The sequence below is a fragment of the Cavia porcellus genome, unplaced genomic scaffold (assembly GCF_034190915.1).
Source record: "Cavia porcellus strain 051 isolate PalLab524CR breed Dunkin Hartley unplaced genomic scaffold, mCavPor4.1 scaffold_15, whole genome shotgun sequence".
In the NCBI taxonomy this organism is placed as follows: domain Eukaryota; kingdom Metazoa; phylum Chordata; class Mammalia; order Rodentia; family Caviidae; genus Cavia; species Cavia porcellus.
The window spans coordinates 74,263,341-74,282,200 of record NW_026947498.1 but is presented as its reverse complement, the minus strand read 5'-3'; the positions used below and the strand labels follow the sequence as shown (position 1 = coordinate 74,282,200).

Genomic DNA, 18,860 nt, shown 5'->3' with positions numbered 1-18,860 from the left:
CTTTTGACTTGACCGATTCTGTTCTGTTATGTCACATTTGGTTTTACTCTCTTCCAAAAAAGCAATAAGAACAGTGGGAGCAATGAAACCCAAAATGTGTAATAGTCACTGTACAAAAGAGAGGAAAAGAAAATGCTCTAAACTATATAACTGCATGTATATTTAAATGTATAAGACAGAAAATGATATCACAGAGTTCTAATGGATCATTGAACAGAACTGTTTGCAGTATCATTGCTGGAATGTCCACTCTACAAACTTTAATTCTGTGACTTGAACAATTATTTCTAAGATGGCAATATGTAATCTATTAACTAGTGATTTCCTACTGCGCATTTTTTTCTTCTGTAAATCTGTATAACTTGTACCCTTCACTGTTTTTTTTTTCTTTTCTTTTCTCCTTAAATAAAAATTAAAAAAAAAAAAAAAAAAAAAAAAAAAAAAAAAAAAAGAGTCTGATTGTTATTCTCCTTGGTGGGTTGCTATGGACTTGCTCATCTGTCCAGTTGCTGCCTCTACAATCTGTGGGGTCTCCTCGCAGCTTTTCCCCACTGGCTTTTGGTATACCATACTGAAGAATTTATTATGTTTTACCTAAATGTAAGTGATTTTACTGAGCTCCCTCTTCTAAATAATTTCTATATACATGCAGACTGATTCACTAAAATTCTATTGCTAAATGTTCTCTACTTAGAAAATACCTTCCCATTTCTTGCTTTGCTTATGTAAGTTTTAAGAGTCCTTTCAATGTCATCACAATTTTGAACACTACTGAACAGCATTTGGTATGCAGCGTTATCAATGTCCTAAAAAAAATCTAAGTAACACTTATGTTTCCCATTTTTACAGTGTTGAGGATTGTTCCAGGGCTGTCTTGCACAAGCTAGACGAGCGCTACACCACTGACTGTACCTTCAGTGCTTCTCCTCTTTTAAATATACTCCCTTCCTCTAGGAACCTAAATAATTTAAAATTATGCTTATTATACAAAGATAAAAACCCCATCTTCCTTCAGTTTATGCTTTTGTCTTCAATTAGCTTTTCCTATTCCATTTACTGGCTTACCTAATACAGAAAACACTCAACAGTTTGTATCTTCATCTTCCTCTTAATCAGATGAATAATCACTATCTAGTCCTACTACACTTGGCCATTTGAAACAGGTGCTTACATTCACTGCACCAAAGTGCTAACTTTACTACTGTAATTCTTTCAAAACTCTTGGGTCCACTGATTTAACCCAGATGGTTTCTTTGTGTCTAATTTGCCCATTAGGTTTAGATCAGTATAAGTGTATCCAAAAACTTACGTAAATACTAATGGAAGCTGTACTCCCAGCGCTTGATTACAGTACTGCCTCACGTTCAACACTAGCTAGATTACATAGTGAGTTCAAGGCCAGCCTGAACTACATAGCCACGCCTTCTCTCAAAAACAAATAAAGCAAAAACTAATGGAAATGTATTACCTCTATTGGTATTGCCCCTGTTCCACACATTGGATCAACTATTATATCAGTAGGTTGAGGTGCACAGAGCCTGGAGAAAAAACAAAAAAGAACAGTCAACATATATGTCAACCAAAAGCTAAGGCTTTATTTTAAGTTCAAGGCTCTACCAAACTAGCATGAAACAATACCTGGCTACAGCCATCTTAAAAATAAATTTGTAATTACATGTTGGCTCTATGACCTACCACTTGAAAAAAAATATAGAAATATAAACAGTCCCCTTTGACTATCCCCTGAAATCTTTTACTTCCAGTCCACTGAAAATATGCATGTGTGCACATACGCACACATTTTTCAAAAATGCTGATCTGTATGTAAACCTGCACAACAACATTAAAAAACTCAAACATGTCTCAAGTAAAACAAGTGCCAAAGTAAACTGACTGGCAACGAGACAATCAGGATGCCGTTTCTTTTCTGCTTTTTGAGACAGGGTTTCAGCTCTGTAGTACAGGCTGGAGTTCAACTCACTACATAGATCAGGCACTCATTGCAGTACTCCTGCCTTCATCGCCTGTGCTAGGATTACAGTGTGTGCCACTAAACTCAGCTCATTTAATTTTTATAGATAACCTCAGTATAAAATAATTCTTTATTAGGCCCAGCATGGGGGCACATGTCTGTAATCCCAGCACGCAGGAAGCTGAGGTAGGAGGACTGCAGTGAGTTGGAGGCCAGCCTGGGCTACAAAGTGAATTCAGGGCCAGCCTGAACTACATAGTGAGACCCCGTCTCAAAAAGACAAAGAAAAAACAACTGTACTTTGAGCATTTAGTATTTGACAAGCATGACTTTAAGCTCCTTTCACACATCATTCATTAAATATTCTTTAATAATCCTCTTAAGTTGGTTTCTACTATTATTATTTTACAGGTAAAGTAAAATATTATCTGTTTAGGGTTACAAAACTAATAGTGGACAGTTAGGATTTGAGCTGATGGCTTAAGTGTCACCTCTTCAATGAAGCATCCTACCCTAAAGTCATCAGGTTTCTCTTTCCTTCTCACGTACTAATCTCTTCACATTCCATTAAAGTACTCAGCACATGCACAGAATTATTTATCTTCCTCACAAAACAGATTCTGTGTGTAGCTCAACTTCCTTGTTCTTATCCCTCAACACATGATAGACTCCTTGGCAACTGCCTTGTGGTAGTAAGCAACCCTGTATTTTCAGCCATGGCTCACAGGGAACAGAGGTAGGTGGACGATGATTTGTCAAAACTATGGTATACAAATCCTCTGCTGTTTGGAATTTTGGAATAAAGAGATAAAAATCCTCCCCCTGGTACTGGTAACAATGAAAAAGACCAAAAAAAAAAAAAAAAAAAAGAGATAAAAATCCTAGGATGTTCACGCCGACTGTGTAGAGCTGGAAATACATAAATTTAGCTGAAGGACTAGGGACTAGCTCAGTGATGCAAGCACCTGCCTCACAAGTACAAGGTCATGAGTTCAATCCCAGTACCAATAATAAATAAATAAATTTAGCTGAAGACAGCCATGTACACAGAATAACAAAGGAAGAGCCCACAGGCTCTCAGAAAACATAGGAGCCATTGCCTGGGTTTCTGGTGTTTTCTAAAACCTGGTTTCTGCTATTCTTCAACATGGGGGAGCCGCAAGACTTCACATTGACTGCCCTACCTATCCAAGCATAATCTTTTAAAATCCTAGTTAGGTTACTAATATTTGTACCCAAAATAAATCTCTGTATCTCTGTATCGCTCCTATAATAACTCCTGATGGTAGACAATAAATGTCTGAATGATGAGGTGGGGCCGTTAATAAGCCCAGCTGTTTATTATCTGCACTGAACATGGTCCAACTGTCTTTTTTTTTTTTTTGTCTTTTTCCTTTTTTATCTGTACCAGAGATCAAACTCACGACTGCCCGCTTACAAGGCAGGCGCTTATGCCGCTGAGCTAAATTCCCAGCCCCTGGTCCAACTGTCTTGAACTATGACTCCATAGAAGAGCAGGATAAAAGAGAAACCAAAGATTGGAAAGAAAGAAAATACAATTACTTAACTACCATGATAGGAGAGGCACTGCATATGAGTTATTATATTTTACACATATTTCTGCATTTAATCCTTAATAACAACACTTTCCGTGCCACACCAAACCCCATTTTGTAGTGTCAGAATCAGCAGCCTGAGAAGATACACTTCCCAAAGTGGCAGAAAGAAGCCCTCAAGAAAAGGGGTAAGGACAAAAGAGGGAAACTTAGGTACTATACTCTGAAAAGCAGAAGATTTGCAGAATGATAACTAGCCTGGTGTGAATGAGTTGAAGTTTTATATGCTAATTTACATATTAAACTTCTGCTTTATCTACTTCACTTTACAGAAAGAAAGCACAGCAAAATCTGATCTCCCAGCACAGTATATGCTTCCTAAACAGAAATGTGGTCATTCCATTTAAGAGGCAGATGAAATTATCATTCATATTTGAAGGTCTAAGGAAACAGAGAAACTGGTTTCATACTTTCAGAATCACAAGGAATCATTCAATAGTGGAGAAAGAGTTCTATTACTAGTTTTTAAAAATCTTGTTTTTGGGCCAGAGATATAGTTTAGTGGCATAAGCATCTGCCTAGCAAGTGCAAGGTCCTGAGTTTAATTTCTAATACCAAAAATAAAAATCTTTTCTTTATTAAGTTCATCAGTACAATTTCTATATACATACTGATCACATCACCAAAGGAAAAATCTTGTTTTTCATCCATTCAATTCTAACAGTATCATACCAAACAGAGGGGGAAAAATTAGTATTTGGAAAAGAAAATTCAAAGCAAGGTGTTACTGTAATCTGTACAGCAAAATACTCATTCTTTCACCTGAGCATCCCATAAGCAAGAGTTGATCTCAGAGTTGTTGGTCCAAAATGTGTAATATTTCTACGGTGGAGACTCTCCTCAGTCAGTGCAATGCCCACAACCATTTCATTGTTATGGATATTCAAGAGAACCTATGATAAAGTTAAGACAGAAGAAAATAGCTTCAGGATTGTTTATACTGTACTTACCACTAATATTTTTAATTTGAGGCTTTATAAAATCAACTTGTTTGGTTGAGGTATATTTTGCACACAGGCACACAAATCTTAAATGCATAAGTTTTTACTTAAACATAAAATTATATAACCACTACCCAAGCAGTTATATAGTACTTCCAGCCTCTGAGGCTTCCTTTGTCTCCTCCCTGCTCAATGTTCACTAAAGGTTAATTGTTAACCTGACTGCTGCCACTATAAACTAGTCATTTCCTTAAACTTTATATAAATAAAATGGCATATACTTTTTTTTGTATGAAGTCTGTTATTTTTTCATAAATTATACAGTATTTTGGCTAACAACTTGACTTTTGCCCAAATTTTATAATGCAAACATATTTGAAGGTTTCTGGGTTTTTTAGAAAAAAAAAATTTAGACATACAGAAGTACCACAAGACCACTGGCACGCTGAATTCCTAATTGTACACTTCAGCCAGATTAACCAACTTAACACGGTACCACATTTACCTTATCATCTATTGTTTTCATACTTTTTTTTTTTAAATTAGACCCACTTGACCTGTACGCCTGTGATGTTATGGCCTTTTCTGACTGAATTATAATTTACCTAAATAAAAATAGTTTCTCAATCTCCTACCTAAAACAACTTCATCATGATCTTGCCGATAGTAGATATAGCTGTAATATTCCTACATGCAAGACGCTGTTCTACACATTATACTCATGCCCCACAGCATGGATTCCTGTACAGATAAGAAAACAGGCACAAGGACAACTCACTTGCCCAGTTATACAGCGTCTAAGCTGGGACTTACACGCAGATGGCATAGCTCAAGAATGTGACCTTCAAGCCACCTTACTATCGCTTCTCTATTTAAGGGCCCATTCAGTTTTATGACAGCTGTATGAGGCAGAGAAAAGTGAGGAGTTGATTTGACATGCCAAAAAAAAGTTACAAAGAGAATCTTGCTCTAAATTCAAGTGTCTTAAAACAAGAGAAATTAACCTCTTGGTAACAATGACAGTTGCTAGAGATCCTTTAAATAGTCAGGTTTAATGTCCTTCCAAGTCATTCTCTTCCTGTTGATTTTCTTTGCTGTGTTTAGCACTATTGAAAGTTACTAAATTTGCATCGTCATCAAGGCTCCTCCCAGAATGTAGGTACATGACCTCTGCCATGTAGTTCAGGTCAGTACTGCCAATCAATCACCTGAGCAGTGAGAACGACTGTTTTAAGCATGCTAAAAGTATTTGCTTTGGGAATTAGGTCGAGTATTAGCACAAATGACTAATTTGAGGTTGAGGTTTCCAAAGTGCACTTCACCTTTTTTAGTACCAAAACTATGAACAAGACATAAAAATTGTTTTAATTCTGGTTGAATTTTATAATCTGAAAGTATACAGAATACAGAAGAAAAAGTACTAGACTATAAATTAGAAAACTTGTGTCTTAATAGCTCCCATTTACCAAGTACTGAGCAAATGCCACGGTCTTGCAACAAAAATGTACTTTAAATGTATTATTTTGACAGGTTTGATGGGATGTGTGTAACCCCAAGGAGGATGAGCACCAAGACAGAAAGAGCTCAGTTTTGGTAACTCATTAACTAAGGGCTAAAGTTGGGCATGGTGGCAGATACCTGGAGGCTGAGGCAGGATGACTGCCATGAATTTGAGACCAGCCTGGGTAGTGAGTTTAAGACCAGCCTAATCTGAACAGCAAAACCCTGTCTCAAAAAATAAACAAAAAAGCCTGAGGATATAGCTCAATGCAAAGGTCCTCGATGCAAAAATCAAAAAACTACTACTGGTCAGCTGGGGATTTAGCTCAGTGGCATAAATGCCTACCTGGGAAGCACAAGGTTATGAGTTTGAGCCCCAGTATCAAAAAAAAAAAAAAAAAAAAGTGAATACTCCTACTGGTTCCACTTGTAAAAGGCCAAGAGAGACAATCACTTCCACTGTTACACACTTGTGGAGCCAAAACTGGATGCAGATCTATCAAGTCTCCATACCAAATGTTCTTTATCTCATGCTACTAGCCCTACTGTCTCAGTTTAAACGTCCCTGATACTGGGTTAGTCTGAAAACTCTGTATCTATCACAGCCCTCCTAACCATCAGTCAGAGGATGTACCTACCTCCACATCGAAGTTGGTCATGTCAGCCTTCCACTTGAAAAGACCTTGAACAGCACCCCCAAAATCTCTTGCAGCCTCATTTGAGGTAAAGCAGTGTTTTTCTCCTGCCCTGTTGCATGTGACTCTAAACTTCAACACCTGAGGCTCAGTTTCTGCTTTGGAATGTTCATCATTCTCACTTTTGGAAGATGCCAGGTCATCACCTACTAAGGTTGATATTTCCTCTTTGATGGCTGGATTTTCATAATAGTCTAAGATATGTGAATCTAAAGCATTGTCGATAAATCCTTTATCATCTCTCTCATCTAATTTGTCTCCTTGTCCATTTACAATTTTCTGTTTACTAGAATTCACATTCATCTTTTTGTGCTTTGTTTTTTTTTTCTTGAAACAAGTATTAATTTCCCATATTTTTAAAGGATCTGACCATGGCAGTTTCCCAGCCAAGTCTTCGAAATCTTTCAGAGCTTCTTCCTATAAAGGACAGAAAATGAAATTCATTCATTTCTCACTACTTTATTTTTTGTTTTTTTAGACAGAGTCTCATTATGTAGTTTAGGTTGGCCTCAAACTGCCAGTGATCCTCCTGCCTTCAGCCACCTGTGTCCTGAGATAATAGCCAGGCAACACCGCTCCCCAATTCATTTCTCTGTTCTTAAATAAACCTCTACTTTGCTACTAGTCACTTTGTTGAAGGTTGGGAGAGGACATAAGGCAAGAGAGTAAAAGAAAAAAAAACTGCCTTTAGTCAACAAAACTAAGATTTCAATGATAAACTGAGATATATACATTAAACTAATATAGATTAATGTAAGAGCTGGGCACGATGGGGCATGCTTGTGATCCCAGCACTTGCACTTTGGAGGCTAAGCTGGAAGACTGCTGTGTGTTCAAGGTCAATGGGCTCACAGTGAGACTCTGTCTTAAAAAAAGTAAGTTAAACATAACAGAAACTATAACTAATTCCCCTATCCCCTTTTTTATCTCCAGTACTGACAAACCCAGGGCCTCTGCTCAGAGGCACATCCTCAGCCTTTTTTATATTTTGAGAGAGGGTCTTGTTAAGTTACTTCGGCTGGGCTTGAACTTCTGATCTTCCTGCCTCGGCCTTCCAGAATGCTGTGAGTATAAAGCATATACCACCATGCCCATCTTAAGTTAAAATGTAAACTGTGAGAAGCTACCTCAAGAAGGGGATGGAGGTGGATAAAAGACAGGGAAGAGGAAGAAAGATAACTTAAACACTCTCTAGTTTTTGAGAAAACCCTGTTCAACTCTCCTTTCCTCTATGGTTGCGTGATATAAAGGAGGAATACTACGGCTTATTACATATTAACTACTTCAAAAAGAAAACTTTTTAAAGGCAAAAATCTTCAGCAGCTAAAAATGTATCTGTTGATTCTTAGAGTCATTTTTTTAAAAAGAAGAATCCTGTGATGTCCCTCTCTTGCTAAAAGCTCTTGAATAGCTTCCCACAGTACTACAGTCTAACTCCTGCCTATTCTCTTACATATTTCAGGGCCACTTTTTCCACTCCTCTTTTATCTCTACTCAGAAGGTACCTGCTTCACACTCTGCACTGGGACTTCTTTTTCTTTTTTTTTTTTTTTTTGGTCTTTTTCGTTTTTATCGGTACCAGGGATCGAACTCACGACTGCCTGCTTGCAAGGCAGGTGCTTATGCCGCTGAGCTAAATCCCCAGCCCCTGCACTGGGACTTCTTCAACACCCCATCTTCTGAGACGCCTGCTTTACTGAATGTCCTTCCAAGTCATTCTCTATTTGATTTTCTCTGCCATGTTTAGCAGTATCAAGGCGACTCCCAGAATGTAGGTGCAAGACCTCTGCTATGAGCCACACACCCAGAATGATATCGGCATGTAAAAAGTGGTCAATAAAAAACTGCTGGATAGTGTGTAATTAAGCAATAAAACATGAAGTAGAGAGCACTGCTGTCCAATAGAGCAGTCACTAGCCACATATAGTTGTTGAAATTAAATGACTGAAAATTACCGAAATTAAACAGTTCCTCAGTCAGTTTACCTACATTTCACTCACCACCATCTTGTGGTTAGCATGCTGGATGAGTATATAGAGGACATTTGCATCAGAAAGTTCTATTACACACAGTACTGGTATTGACTGTGTTACTAAAGCACAAGGCAGAAAGAAATCAGTGGTGACTGATGTAACTGAGACTGGCACTACTGAATCCTGTTGAAATAGCAAATTTAATTCAATCTATAAATAATTTTCCTATAAAGGGCCTGTAGATGAGAGGTTGGTTAAAACAATACTGGCCCTGCCTGCCTTTGTTTGTTCCTTTCTCTTTCTTCAGAAACTGTTTTAAAAGAAGAATACAACAGAAATACCAACTTTTGCCTTGATAAGAATATCGGTAAAACCTGGAGCTATAATGTAAGAACTTTCAAGTGCAGTAAAGGTCAAACAGAAGTGCGGGATAAAATAGGGAGAAATCCAGCAGATCTGAGATAAATTAAAGGATAAAGCACCTCTACAAAGCAGATAGCAAAGACAGGCATGATGGTACATGCCTGTAATCCCAATACTCAGGAGAATGAGGCAAGCCTAAGCTACATAGTGAGTTCAAAACCAGCCTGGACCAAAGAATGAGACCCTGTGTCAAAAAAAAAAAAAAAAAAAAAAGATAGCAAATAATCTTTACTTGGAACACCAGGCAAGTGGTGAAGAAAGTGTCCCTGGACCTCCTTTGTGTTGAGCAACAGCAGGGGAAAGAAATGTAAGCTGAACAAGAATTTCGTGAATATGTCACATTTGCTAAAAGTACTCTATTACTGAGGTAGGGTTAGGGATATAGTTTATCCCTTGGATTCCCTGGAAATTGGTTCTAGAACCCCTGCAGATACCAAAATCTGTGATGCTTCAGTTCCTTATACCAAAAACCTAGTATTTGCATATAACCCACATACATTCTCCCATATACTTAGGACAATTATGCTCTGCTTTGTGAATAAAGCTGAAGCTGCTGATTCTTTCCACCTAGGAAGAAGGTTAAAAGAAATCATTCAATGGAATAGGATTTTATATTTCAATAAAGCTATGAAGGAAAGAGAAGGAGAGACAGACAGACAGATGAACACACTCACTCATCCACACTTATATCAGTCAGGGAGATTTCCTGCTGGCCTGGTCACACCTGTGGCTTCTCTACCACAAGAACCTTGATAGAAAGCAGTTCTGGGCCATGAACATAGCTCAGCAGCACAGCATCTGCCTGGCAACTGCAAGATCGTGAGTTTGATTCCCAGTACCAAAAAGAAAGAAAGAAAAAAAGAAAGAGAAAGAGGCAGAGTAGTAGTTCCAAACAGAATTTCTTTATTAAAAGATAAGCAATTCTGAAGTTATTAGCACAAGGTTTACGTAAAAGTAGTAACAGAGAAAAAAAAAAAAAGAACATAAAGACAAACAGCAGCAACCAGAAAACTTGGCACAAAGCAGTGAAAAACTGATTAGACACAACCACATCAAAAAATAAAGGGCCAGGTATGGTGGGGCATGCCTATAATCCCAGCACATGGGAGGCTGAAGTAGATGAGGGCAGTTAGTTGAAGCTGGACTACAACTCATAAGGTGACTTCAAGACCAGCCTCAACCACACAGCAAGACACTGTCTCAATAAATAAATAAATAAATAAAATAAGAAGAAACACATTTGTAAATATGAGCTCAAAGCAGAGATATAAAAGCAGATAATGAGGTGAGCCACCAGAAAGAGACAGAATGGGAACCTGTATAGTCAAACAAAATGTGGAATAAAAATATGAAACCAAGGCAGACCAGATGAAAACAACACATATAAGACACCCCCAAAAGCACAGCAAAGAATGTGGAGAAAAGAAAAGCAAAATGGCAATGAGCAAAACAGTTACAAAGGATCAGAGAAAAATAATATGAAAACACAGTCAAGCTGTGCACAGTGGTACACATCTGTAATCTGCCCAGCCTGAGAGGCTAAGGTAAAGGACTGCAAGTTCAAGTCTAGCCTGGGCAACTTTAGCAACATATTGCGACCTTGTATTGAAATAAAAATAACACATTAAAAAAGGGCTGGGAATGTCACTCTAGGTTCAATCTCTAGTCACACACACCCACACAAACAGAACAGTCAGAAAAGATCCCACATATGTAAAACCAGTTTCCTTAAGTGGAGCTAAAATAAATTTTAAAATTCTTTTTCAAATAAGTCAAGAAGGGGCTGGGGATTTAGCACAGCAGTGTAAGCGCTCTTGTGGCAAGCACGAGGTTGTGAGTTCGATCCCTGGTACAAAAACAAAATTAAAAAAAAAAAAACACATCAAATAAGTTAAGAAAATTTTCCAGAAATGTAAGTGGATCGACATGTCCTGAAAAGGAATTATCAATGAGACAAATTTCAGCAAGCTGATTAAAGATTAAAAAAAAAATCCTCATGCCCTTTGAGGTAAAATGAAAACTAGTTATACATAAAAAGCTTGTCAATACAATAAAAGCTAAAGGCAAATGTTTAAAAACTAGACTTTTTAAACCTAGGTCATGTTGCAATTTAAGTTCACAAAATCATAGAAGTTTCCTTTTCACAAATCAAAATTAATTATAACTCTTGCTGTTCTTCTGGGACTTCAGCCAAGAACCTTTTTTATAGTTACTTACAAGGAAACTCTGAAAAGCCAGCTCAAGTAGAATCATCACATGATTAAATTTACTTCTGGAGAGTCAAATGACCCAGAATACAAATTTTTAAATGGAAAAAATGCAAGAATTTAAGGGTATATTAATAAATGTCTGTAAGTTAAAGAAGATGAAAAATTTTCTTTTAAATATTTAATATTCATTCATTTACAGAATTATCGAAATTTCAAATTGCATAGCAGCTAAAACTTTAAACAGACTATTAATTATGAGTTTCATAAGTATGATTCAGTTGCCAATGACAGTCATCAAAAAGGTCATAATACTAGTGTTAAAAGTTACATTTACAGCTAATAAAATTTTTATCTATTTTCAGTAGTCTTTTCAAGTCTGGTCCTATTTTTTCTATGTTGTGGGTTTGTATCGCTTTTGATTATTTTTGTTTTATTTGGTGGTATAGAACTGAACCCAAGGCCTTGGGTATGCTAGGTAACCACTCTACCACTGAGCTACATATTGGCCTTTTTGTAAATTTTACTTTGTAATGGGGTCACACTAAATCGCCCAAGGTGGTTTCATCCAGATAGCTGGTATTAGGTATGTGCCACCATGCCCTGAAGTTTGACTAGTTTTTGAATAATGATTTGGATGGCAAGCTGTTGGAAATAATAACTAGAGAGTTAGGCAGTATGTCATAGTTGTTTTAAGAAAGATTTCTAAGATAGGCAGTAATGGTGGCAGAAAAGCTTTTATGCATTTGACTCTGGAAACAAAATGTGGAAGAAAAAACTAAAGCTTTTCTGCAATCCAGTTTTTAGCCTTCAGCTTCAGTAGCAGTTGAATACTTAGATCTAAAATGTTAAAAACACACTGGAGAGAAAGCTGTTGTCCTAACAACTGAAGATATTTAAATATTACTTTGGCTTTCTATATTCATTATCTTTGAAACAGGGTCTTGTGATGCAGCCCGGGCTGGCTTTAAACTCACGGCAATCCTCCTACCTCAACCTCCCAAATGCTAGGATTATTGGCTTGTGCCACTGCTTCCAGCTGGCTTTATTTATTATTTATTTAGTCTTTCTGAAACAAGCCTTAGGCTGGCCTTGAGCACGCTTGCAACAATCCTCCTGCCTCAACCTCCTGAGTGCTGTGATTACAGGCTTGTGCCACTACGCCCAGCAGGCTAACTTTATTTTTAGCTAGACTGTGTTATGTTATGTTGTGTTATGTTATCTTACTGGTACTGTGAATCCAATTTGCAACTTTGCACTTGCCAGGCAGGTGCTCATGCCACTGGCTAAATCCTCAGCCCAAGCTTTATTTTAAAAATGAAGTTTGAGAAGCAAGGTCAAGGTAGAATAGTAATGAAGGATTATCTATAAGTGACACAAACTTTCACTTGTTCAGTTCACATTCTAGAAGCAATTCTATTTTGGAAACATATCTACATATCAGCAAAGCTAATCTAAGGTTTATAACTTTTATAAGCAAGTCAAACAATATTTTCCAATATTGATTTTTAAAAATTATTATTATTTTTCTCTTTTGGTTTGAGATAGGGGTCTCACCATGTTGTTCAGCCTGGCCTTGAACTCAATGCACATCCCAAATTGGCCTTGAACTTGAAACAAACCTGTCTCACCCTCTCAAGCACTGACAAGTGTGTACCACCACACCTGGTTCTTTCCAATACTGAATTTTAAAAGTAATTTCTGGATGTATCAGCAAATCACAAGTTTTACTATAAAAACGTGCCCGAATTTATGATAAAAGTACAGAATAACTCAACAGTAGAGCAGGAACTTACAATATTTAAGGCTCTGGGGTTGGATTCCCAGCAACACTGCAACAGTAACACAAAATGATAGGCAGACAGTAAGGAGAAATACTTCTCTAGATAAGATGGCTAAAATTCAGCTATCATGTTTGAGTTAACTCACCTTTGTTTTTTTGAACTGGAAATCTTTAAACTCTTCAACAACTACAAATAAATTATCAACTGATCTCAGACAATGAACCTGTAAAAAAGAAAAATGCTAGAAACAGGTTTCTGAAAAAGCCTCTGTATAACAGAAGCTATCTATGATTAAACGTACATACAATAGTTTAAAAGTATCTAATGTCTATATTGTACTTTTAAAGTACCTATCTCCTTTTCTCCATCTTTTTTGGTTACCCATCAGGTGCTTTTCTTTAAAGACAATGATGAGGATATACTAAGGGACAGAAGCCTGAAATGTTGTATGCACAACTCAAGTTTGAGGAAGGAAAAATGAGAGCAATCAAGTGGGCCTTTACTGTACTTTTCTCATGGCTCCGTATGGTACACTGTGTATCACTAAGAGCTAAGAGGAATAGTGGCTAAAAGCACAAGGTTAAGCTTCCTGGTTGTGATTATTAACTAAGTGACTGCAGACAAATCACTTATTCTTTCTGAAGTTAATGATTAACGAGAGTAACAACAGTGTCTAGATTCATGAAGCTGCACAAGGTACTAACTAAAATGCTAGATGTGAAATAACTGTTTACCAGTTCATCACACAAATATTTCCTGGATGTCAAAAATGAAAAGCTTTGAATGTACCGAAGAAAAAAACCAACCACAAGCTGGGTGTGGTGGTGCACACCTGTAATCCCAGCACTCCAGAAACTGAGTCGGAGGATTGCTACTAATTTGAGGCTCAAAAAACAGAAATATGAAGCCTAAGATACATATTGAATTCAAGACCAGCCTAGAATGTATAGTGAGGCCCTGTCTCAAAAAAAAATACAACAGAAAAAACCCAGACACAGTTGGTGTCCATGTTTTTCTTGTGTGGTAATCAGATGTACCTTAGCTTTTGTTGTAGTGGGATGGCAGTTTGCTAACCTTCATTTCTCACTTGCAGTAATTCCTAATTACTTCTGAGCAAGAATGTCTAACACAAATTAGAAGAAAAACCTATGCTTTTGTACTTTACCAAAATATAAACTTTAACTAGAGGCTAAAGTAAGTAAAAAGAAGCATAACAGACACTCAGAATTTCTTTGCAAGTCACACAGGACTCTGGTGAATTCACCAGGAAATGCTGCAATTATTAAATGAGCAGACTAAAGTAAACATATTTATAAAAACACCTAGAGAACATATCCTCCTAAAAATACAACTAAGCTTCCAAATCAACATCCAGCAGAAAATGCAACAATACTTTGAAATCATGTGACAAAGATTCCAGAGGTGTCTATAAACTAGAATAATATACTTAGAGAACTATTTTAAATAGTGCTTCATTCACACCTGCGCCAGACTTTCCACTGAAATGTCAAAATATATTTTGCCCCGATCTTTGCTAATTTTGCATGATGACCCCAATTTCTCTTTGATTTCATCTGCAGCTGTTTGCTCAAAGCCAGTGGGGACAGTGGCTCCAATAGTGACGTGGAGATGCTCAAATTCATCTTTGGTGTCACTTTCTTCTGTTTTTGGTACAAACCTCTGGTTCTCATGAAGGTTAACATCCAGGAGTTGGTTAGTAGCTTCTTGAATGTCAGACATTTTGGCAATGTTTCCAAGACTCCTAAAAAAGTTCCTTTATGAAAAAGAAATAAAGTCCAGACATTTTCACCTCAATTATACTGAAAAACATGCGTTTTGGACAAGGCAACACAACCAATATAACCACATTTAAGTGACAGCAGCAGTTTCAAGCCAATCATTAAAACTTGCTAATAAGGCATCTTCTAGCTGGGTGTGGTGGCACCTGTAATCCAGCACTATGGGAGGCTGAGGCTGGCCTCCCATAAATTCAAGTCCAACCTGGGCAATTTAGTCACTTTGGGAAACCTTGTCTCTCAAAAATAAGTGTAGATAGCTCCTGGCAAAGGACCTGGATTCAACTCCCAGTTAAAAAAAATAAAATCCGCTGGGGGTTTAGCTCAGTGGCATAAGCGCCTGCTTGGCAAGTGTGAGATCATGAGTTCAATCCCCAGTATCAAAAATAAATAAATAAAATCCATCTTTCTTCTTTTTGCTTGAATTTTAAAAAGGTTAATTTAACATTATCTAGTAACTACAAATATGTGCAAGTCTACCACATGCCTGATTCTGGGACCTACGAACTGGCATCAAGAGATCTCTCTGAAATCCCTGTAAAAGGAAAACAACCTTCCTGGGGGTGGGGTGCGGGGAGTGAATAGCTAAGCAGTGGCTACACCACCTTTGTGCTGTGCCAAGGACTGACGACAGCCTTTCACATTACTAAGTAAACTACAGTCCTTAACCCGCTATCACCGCGAAGATAATTTCCGCCGTACAGGAGGTGGAAGGCCGTGTCCCGCCCAAGGTCACTGGGCCCCCCAGCGGCGCAGACCGGAACAGAACTCACGTGTCCTCGCGTCAGCGGTCACGAGAATCTAGGGAAGCGGGGAAGGCCAGGGAAAGCCAACGCGACGGCTCCGCGGTGGAGCCGCACTGAAGCTCGAGCCGGCGCAGGGCGAGGCAGGCCGTTCCTCCCTCCCAGCCACACTAGGACACTCCCGCCAGCGGCCGGGTTAGGGCCGGCACCACAGACCCTCACGGCTCCAGAACACTGCTGTGCCAGAGTTCTCAGACCACGCCGCCGGAAGCCGCTTGTCCCTACCGGAAGCGGAAGTAAGACCGCGGGGTCACGGCAGCTAAGGGCTGGAGGCCGCGCAGAGATGAGGTCGTAGGAAGAGCATGCGCAGAAGGCCGGGAACTGCAGGGCGTGGCGGGGTGGTGTACGCGCTAAGTCGGTACGGCTGCCCTGTCGCCTGTATTAGTAATAATAACGTTTGTGCAGTGCTTAGTGGCACCCGGCTTTGAGCAAGAATTTCATGTTCGCCATCTCACTTACTACAGTTATAAAAACTTTTCAAAGCTAAAGAAGCTGAATCTTAACGAGATTAAATAACACTTTTTCATTTTGTTTTGAGACAGGGTCTTGCTATGTAGTTCAGGTTGGTCTTGAACTCACAGCTGTCCCCCTGCCTCTGCCTTCTGTGGATTAACAGGCATGCGCCACCATGCCTGGCCTAAATAACACTTTCTCATGCAAAATTTTGTGCAGAATTTTATGCAAAATTTTACAGATAGAGCTGGGGTTTAAACCTAATTCCGCAATTGTTGCTTTTAGTTCTGTAGTAAGTGTTGCTCAAACTAGTTTCTGATCTGTATATTGCCTTCGCCATTTTTGTACTATTGTTTGTACTTTTGTACTATTGTTTACTATTTTTTAGTATAGTTTTAAAAGAAGTTAGCCCTAAAGGAAAGTTTTGTAACTCAATAACAACAAAACCGTCCAATTGTAAAAAGGACAAAGGACAAATTTTTCTCCAAAAATACACAGTGGCCAAGAAGATATTAAAAGATAATGAACAGCATGAGGCAGTAGTGAAATGCAAATGAACATAATACAAATGACTAGTGAGACTAGGTCTTGTGTAGTTCAGGCCATCTTTTTTTTTTTTTTTTTTTTTTTTTGGTACGGGGATTGAACTCACGACTGTGCACTTGCAAGGCAGGTGCTTATGCCACTAAGCTAAATCCCCAGCCCCTTAGGCCATCTTTGAACTGGGTAGCTGGCCAAGACTCTGGACAGCTGGGATCACAGCCCCCACCCCCATGGCTAAAATTAGCAAGAATTGGTCCTTTCAATGGGGAATGCAACAGTCTGTGACCATTAACTTGGTGGCCACCGTGCTCTCATCCTTCCAGTGAAAACCCACTCTCACTCTGCAGAGCATACTATTTCTAACTTTAATAAATGTGAAACCTTGGTACCTTTTGCTCCTGTCTTGTCCAAGTCTTTGTTCAGAACAAGAACCTAGGGGCTAGGGATTTAGCTCAGTGGCATAAGCACCTGCCTTGCAAGCAGGCGGTCCTGAGTTCAATCCCTGGTACTGATAAAAATGAAAAAGACAAAAAAAAAAAAAACAAAAAACAAAAACCAAGAACCTGGAAAGTATCGAAATGGAACCTACTACAAACGAAACCCTCATATGCAATAGTTATGCTGTAACATATATATGTACCTAAAAGACTGGAAACGTTCCAGCAAAGACTCAGATACAGCCAAAAGGTAGCAACAACCCACATGTCCAGGAGTTGATGAGTAGACAGATGCAGTGCTATATCAATACAATGTAATGTTAACCCTAGAAAAGAATTGAAATTTGGTTGCATATTAGATGAACCTCGGAATGTGTTCGGTGAAAGAAGCCAAGTACAAAGACCACAAATGTGATTCCATTTATGTACGAGACAGTACATTAGTTATTGCTTAGAGTTGGGGCAGTTGGGGTGTGATAGCTAAAGGGTATGTATGGGGTTCTTTTGGGGGATGATGAGAGTGTTCCGAAATAGTAGTGATGGGTACATACGATTATACTAAATGGTGAATAGTACACTAACATACTTTTAAGTGTTGAATTTTATCTTAATAAAAGAAAGAGGAAACTTTGGTCTTATGGAGAACTCATCTGCAGTTTCAACTACAAACTGATACTTCCTGTCTAGAATTACTGGGAGATTTAAATAGGTCTAACACATTATCAGGCACATAATTAAAACAGAGATACCCTTCAGAATATGTACAATGAACCTGTATGTGTAAGTGAACCTGATGGTGCACACCTGTAATCTCAGCACTCAGAAGTCTGAGGTGGGAAGATCGATGTGAGTTCGAAGCCAGTCTGGGCTACTTAGTGAGTTGGAGACCCTGTCTCAAAAAACAAAAGCAAAAAGAATAAATACGGCCAGAGATATAGCTCAGTGGCATACTCCTGCCTGAGTGCAATTTCCAGTAACCAATAAATAAATGAATAAATTCATTGAATGAAAAAAGAACAAATCCAATGAGCCAGGCGTTGTGGCACATGTCTGTAATCTCTGCACTCGGGGGTGAAGCAGGAACATAGCTGCAAGTCTGAGGCCAGCCTGGGTTACAGAGTGTTCAGGCCATTCCTGACCTGTGTCGCCAGACCCCTCGGGAAAAATTACAATGAAAAGAAAAATGTTAAATTCTGGTCAGATACTGGTTGGTACAAAAGGCTCTTAGTGGACTGTAAAAATAAAGGCCATTGTCTAGTTTTTAATGATGAACTAGCAAATAATAGAGACAAACTAGCACTAACTGAGACCTTGAGATAGAAGGATTGAAACTTTGCAAAGAAAGCACTCTCTTGATCTAATTCAGTGTTATTTAATGTATATCTTTATACTGCCTGAAATCATGCCCTATACACAGGTGTCACATTTGGGGAAATATTGATGTAAGATGAGTCATCCACCAGTACTATTACGTTAGGTCTTCCATTTAAGCAACAGAAGTTACTGGGCATCTGTTATTTGTTTTTTTTCAAATCCATTTTATTTCAAAGACAAAAAAACAAAAAAAAAGTGAGAAAAAAAAGAAATTTCCTTTTTATCGGTACCAGGGATGGAACTCATGACTGCCTGCTTGCAAGGCAGGCGCTTATGCCGCTGAGCTAAATCCCCAGCCCTGAAAAAAAAGAAATTTCAAAACACATCAATCAGGGGCATCAAT

General features: G+C 38.4%; 1 protein-coding gene across 2 annotated transcripts in view; it reads right to left on the bottom strand.

Moving 5' to 3' along the window:
* Thumpd3 (THUMP domain containing 3) overlaps window positions 1–15,944 on the bottom strand; it is a 28,586-nt gene extending 12,642 nt beyond the window's left edge. Inside the window, exons 1-6 of one of the 2 annotated variants that reach the window (XM_003464135.5) lie at window positions 15,681–15,944; window positions 14,594–14,885; window positions 13,257–13,334; window positions 6,668–7,141; window positions 4,351–4,481; window positions 1,469–1,538 (exon numbers count right to left, since the gene is read on the bottom strand). In XM_003464135.5, coding sequence (XP_003464183.1) covers window positions 1,469–1,538; window positions 4,351–4,481; window positions 6,668–7,141; window positions 13,257–13,334; window positions 14,594–14,851 — 1,011 coding nt within the window. In that variant the 5' untranslated portion in view covers window positions 14,852–14,885; window positions 15,681–15,944. The remainder of the gene's footprint in view (window positions 1–1,468; window positions 1,539–4,350; window positions 4,482–6,667; window positions 7,142–13,256; window positions 13,335–14,593; window positions 14,886–15,680) is intronic. The other variant, XM_013146330.3, reaches the window with a different exon arrangement.
* Window positions 15,945–18,860: the final 2,916 nt, after the last annotated feature.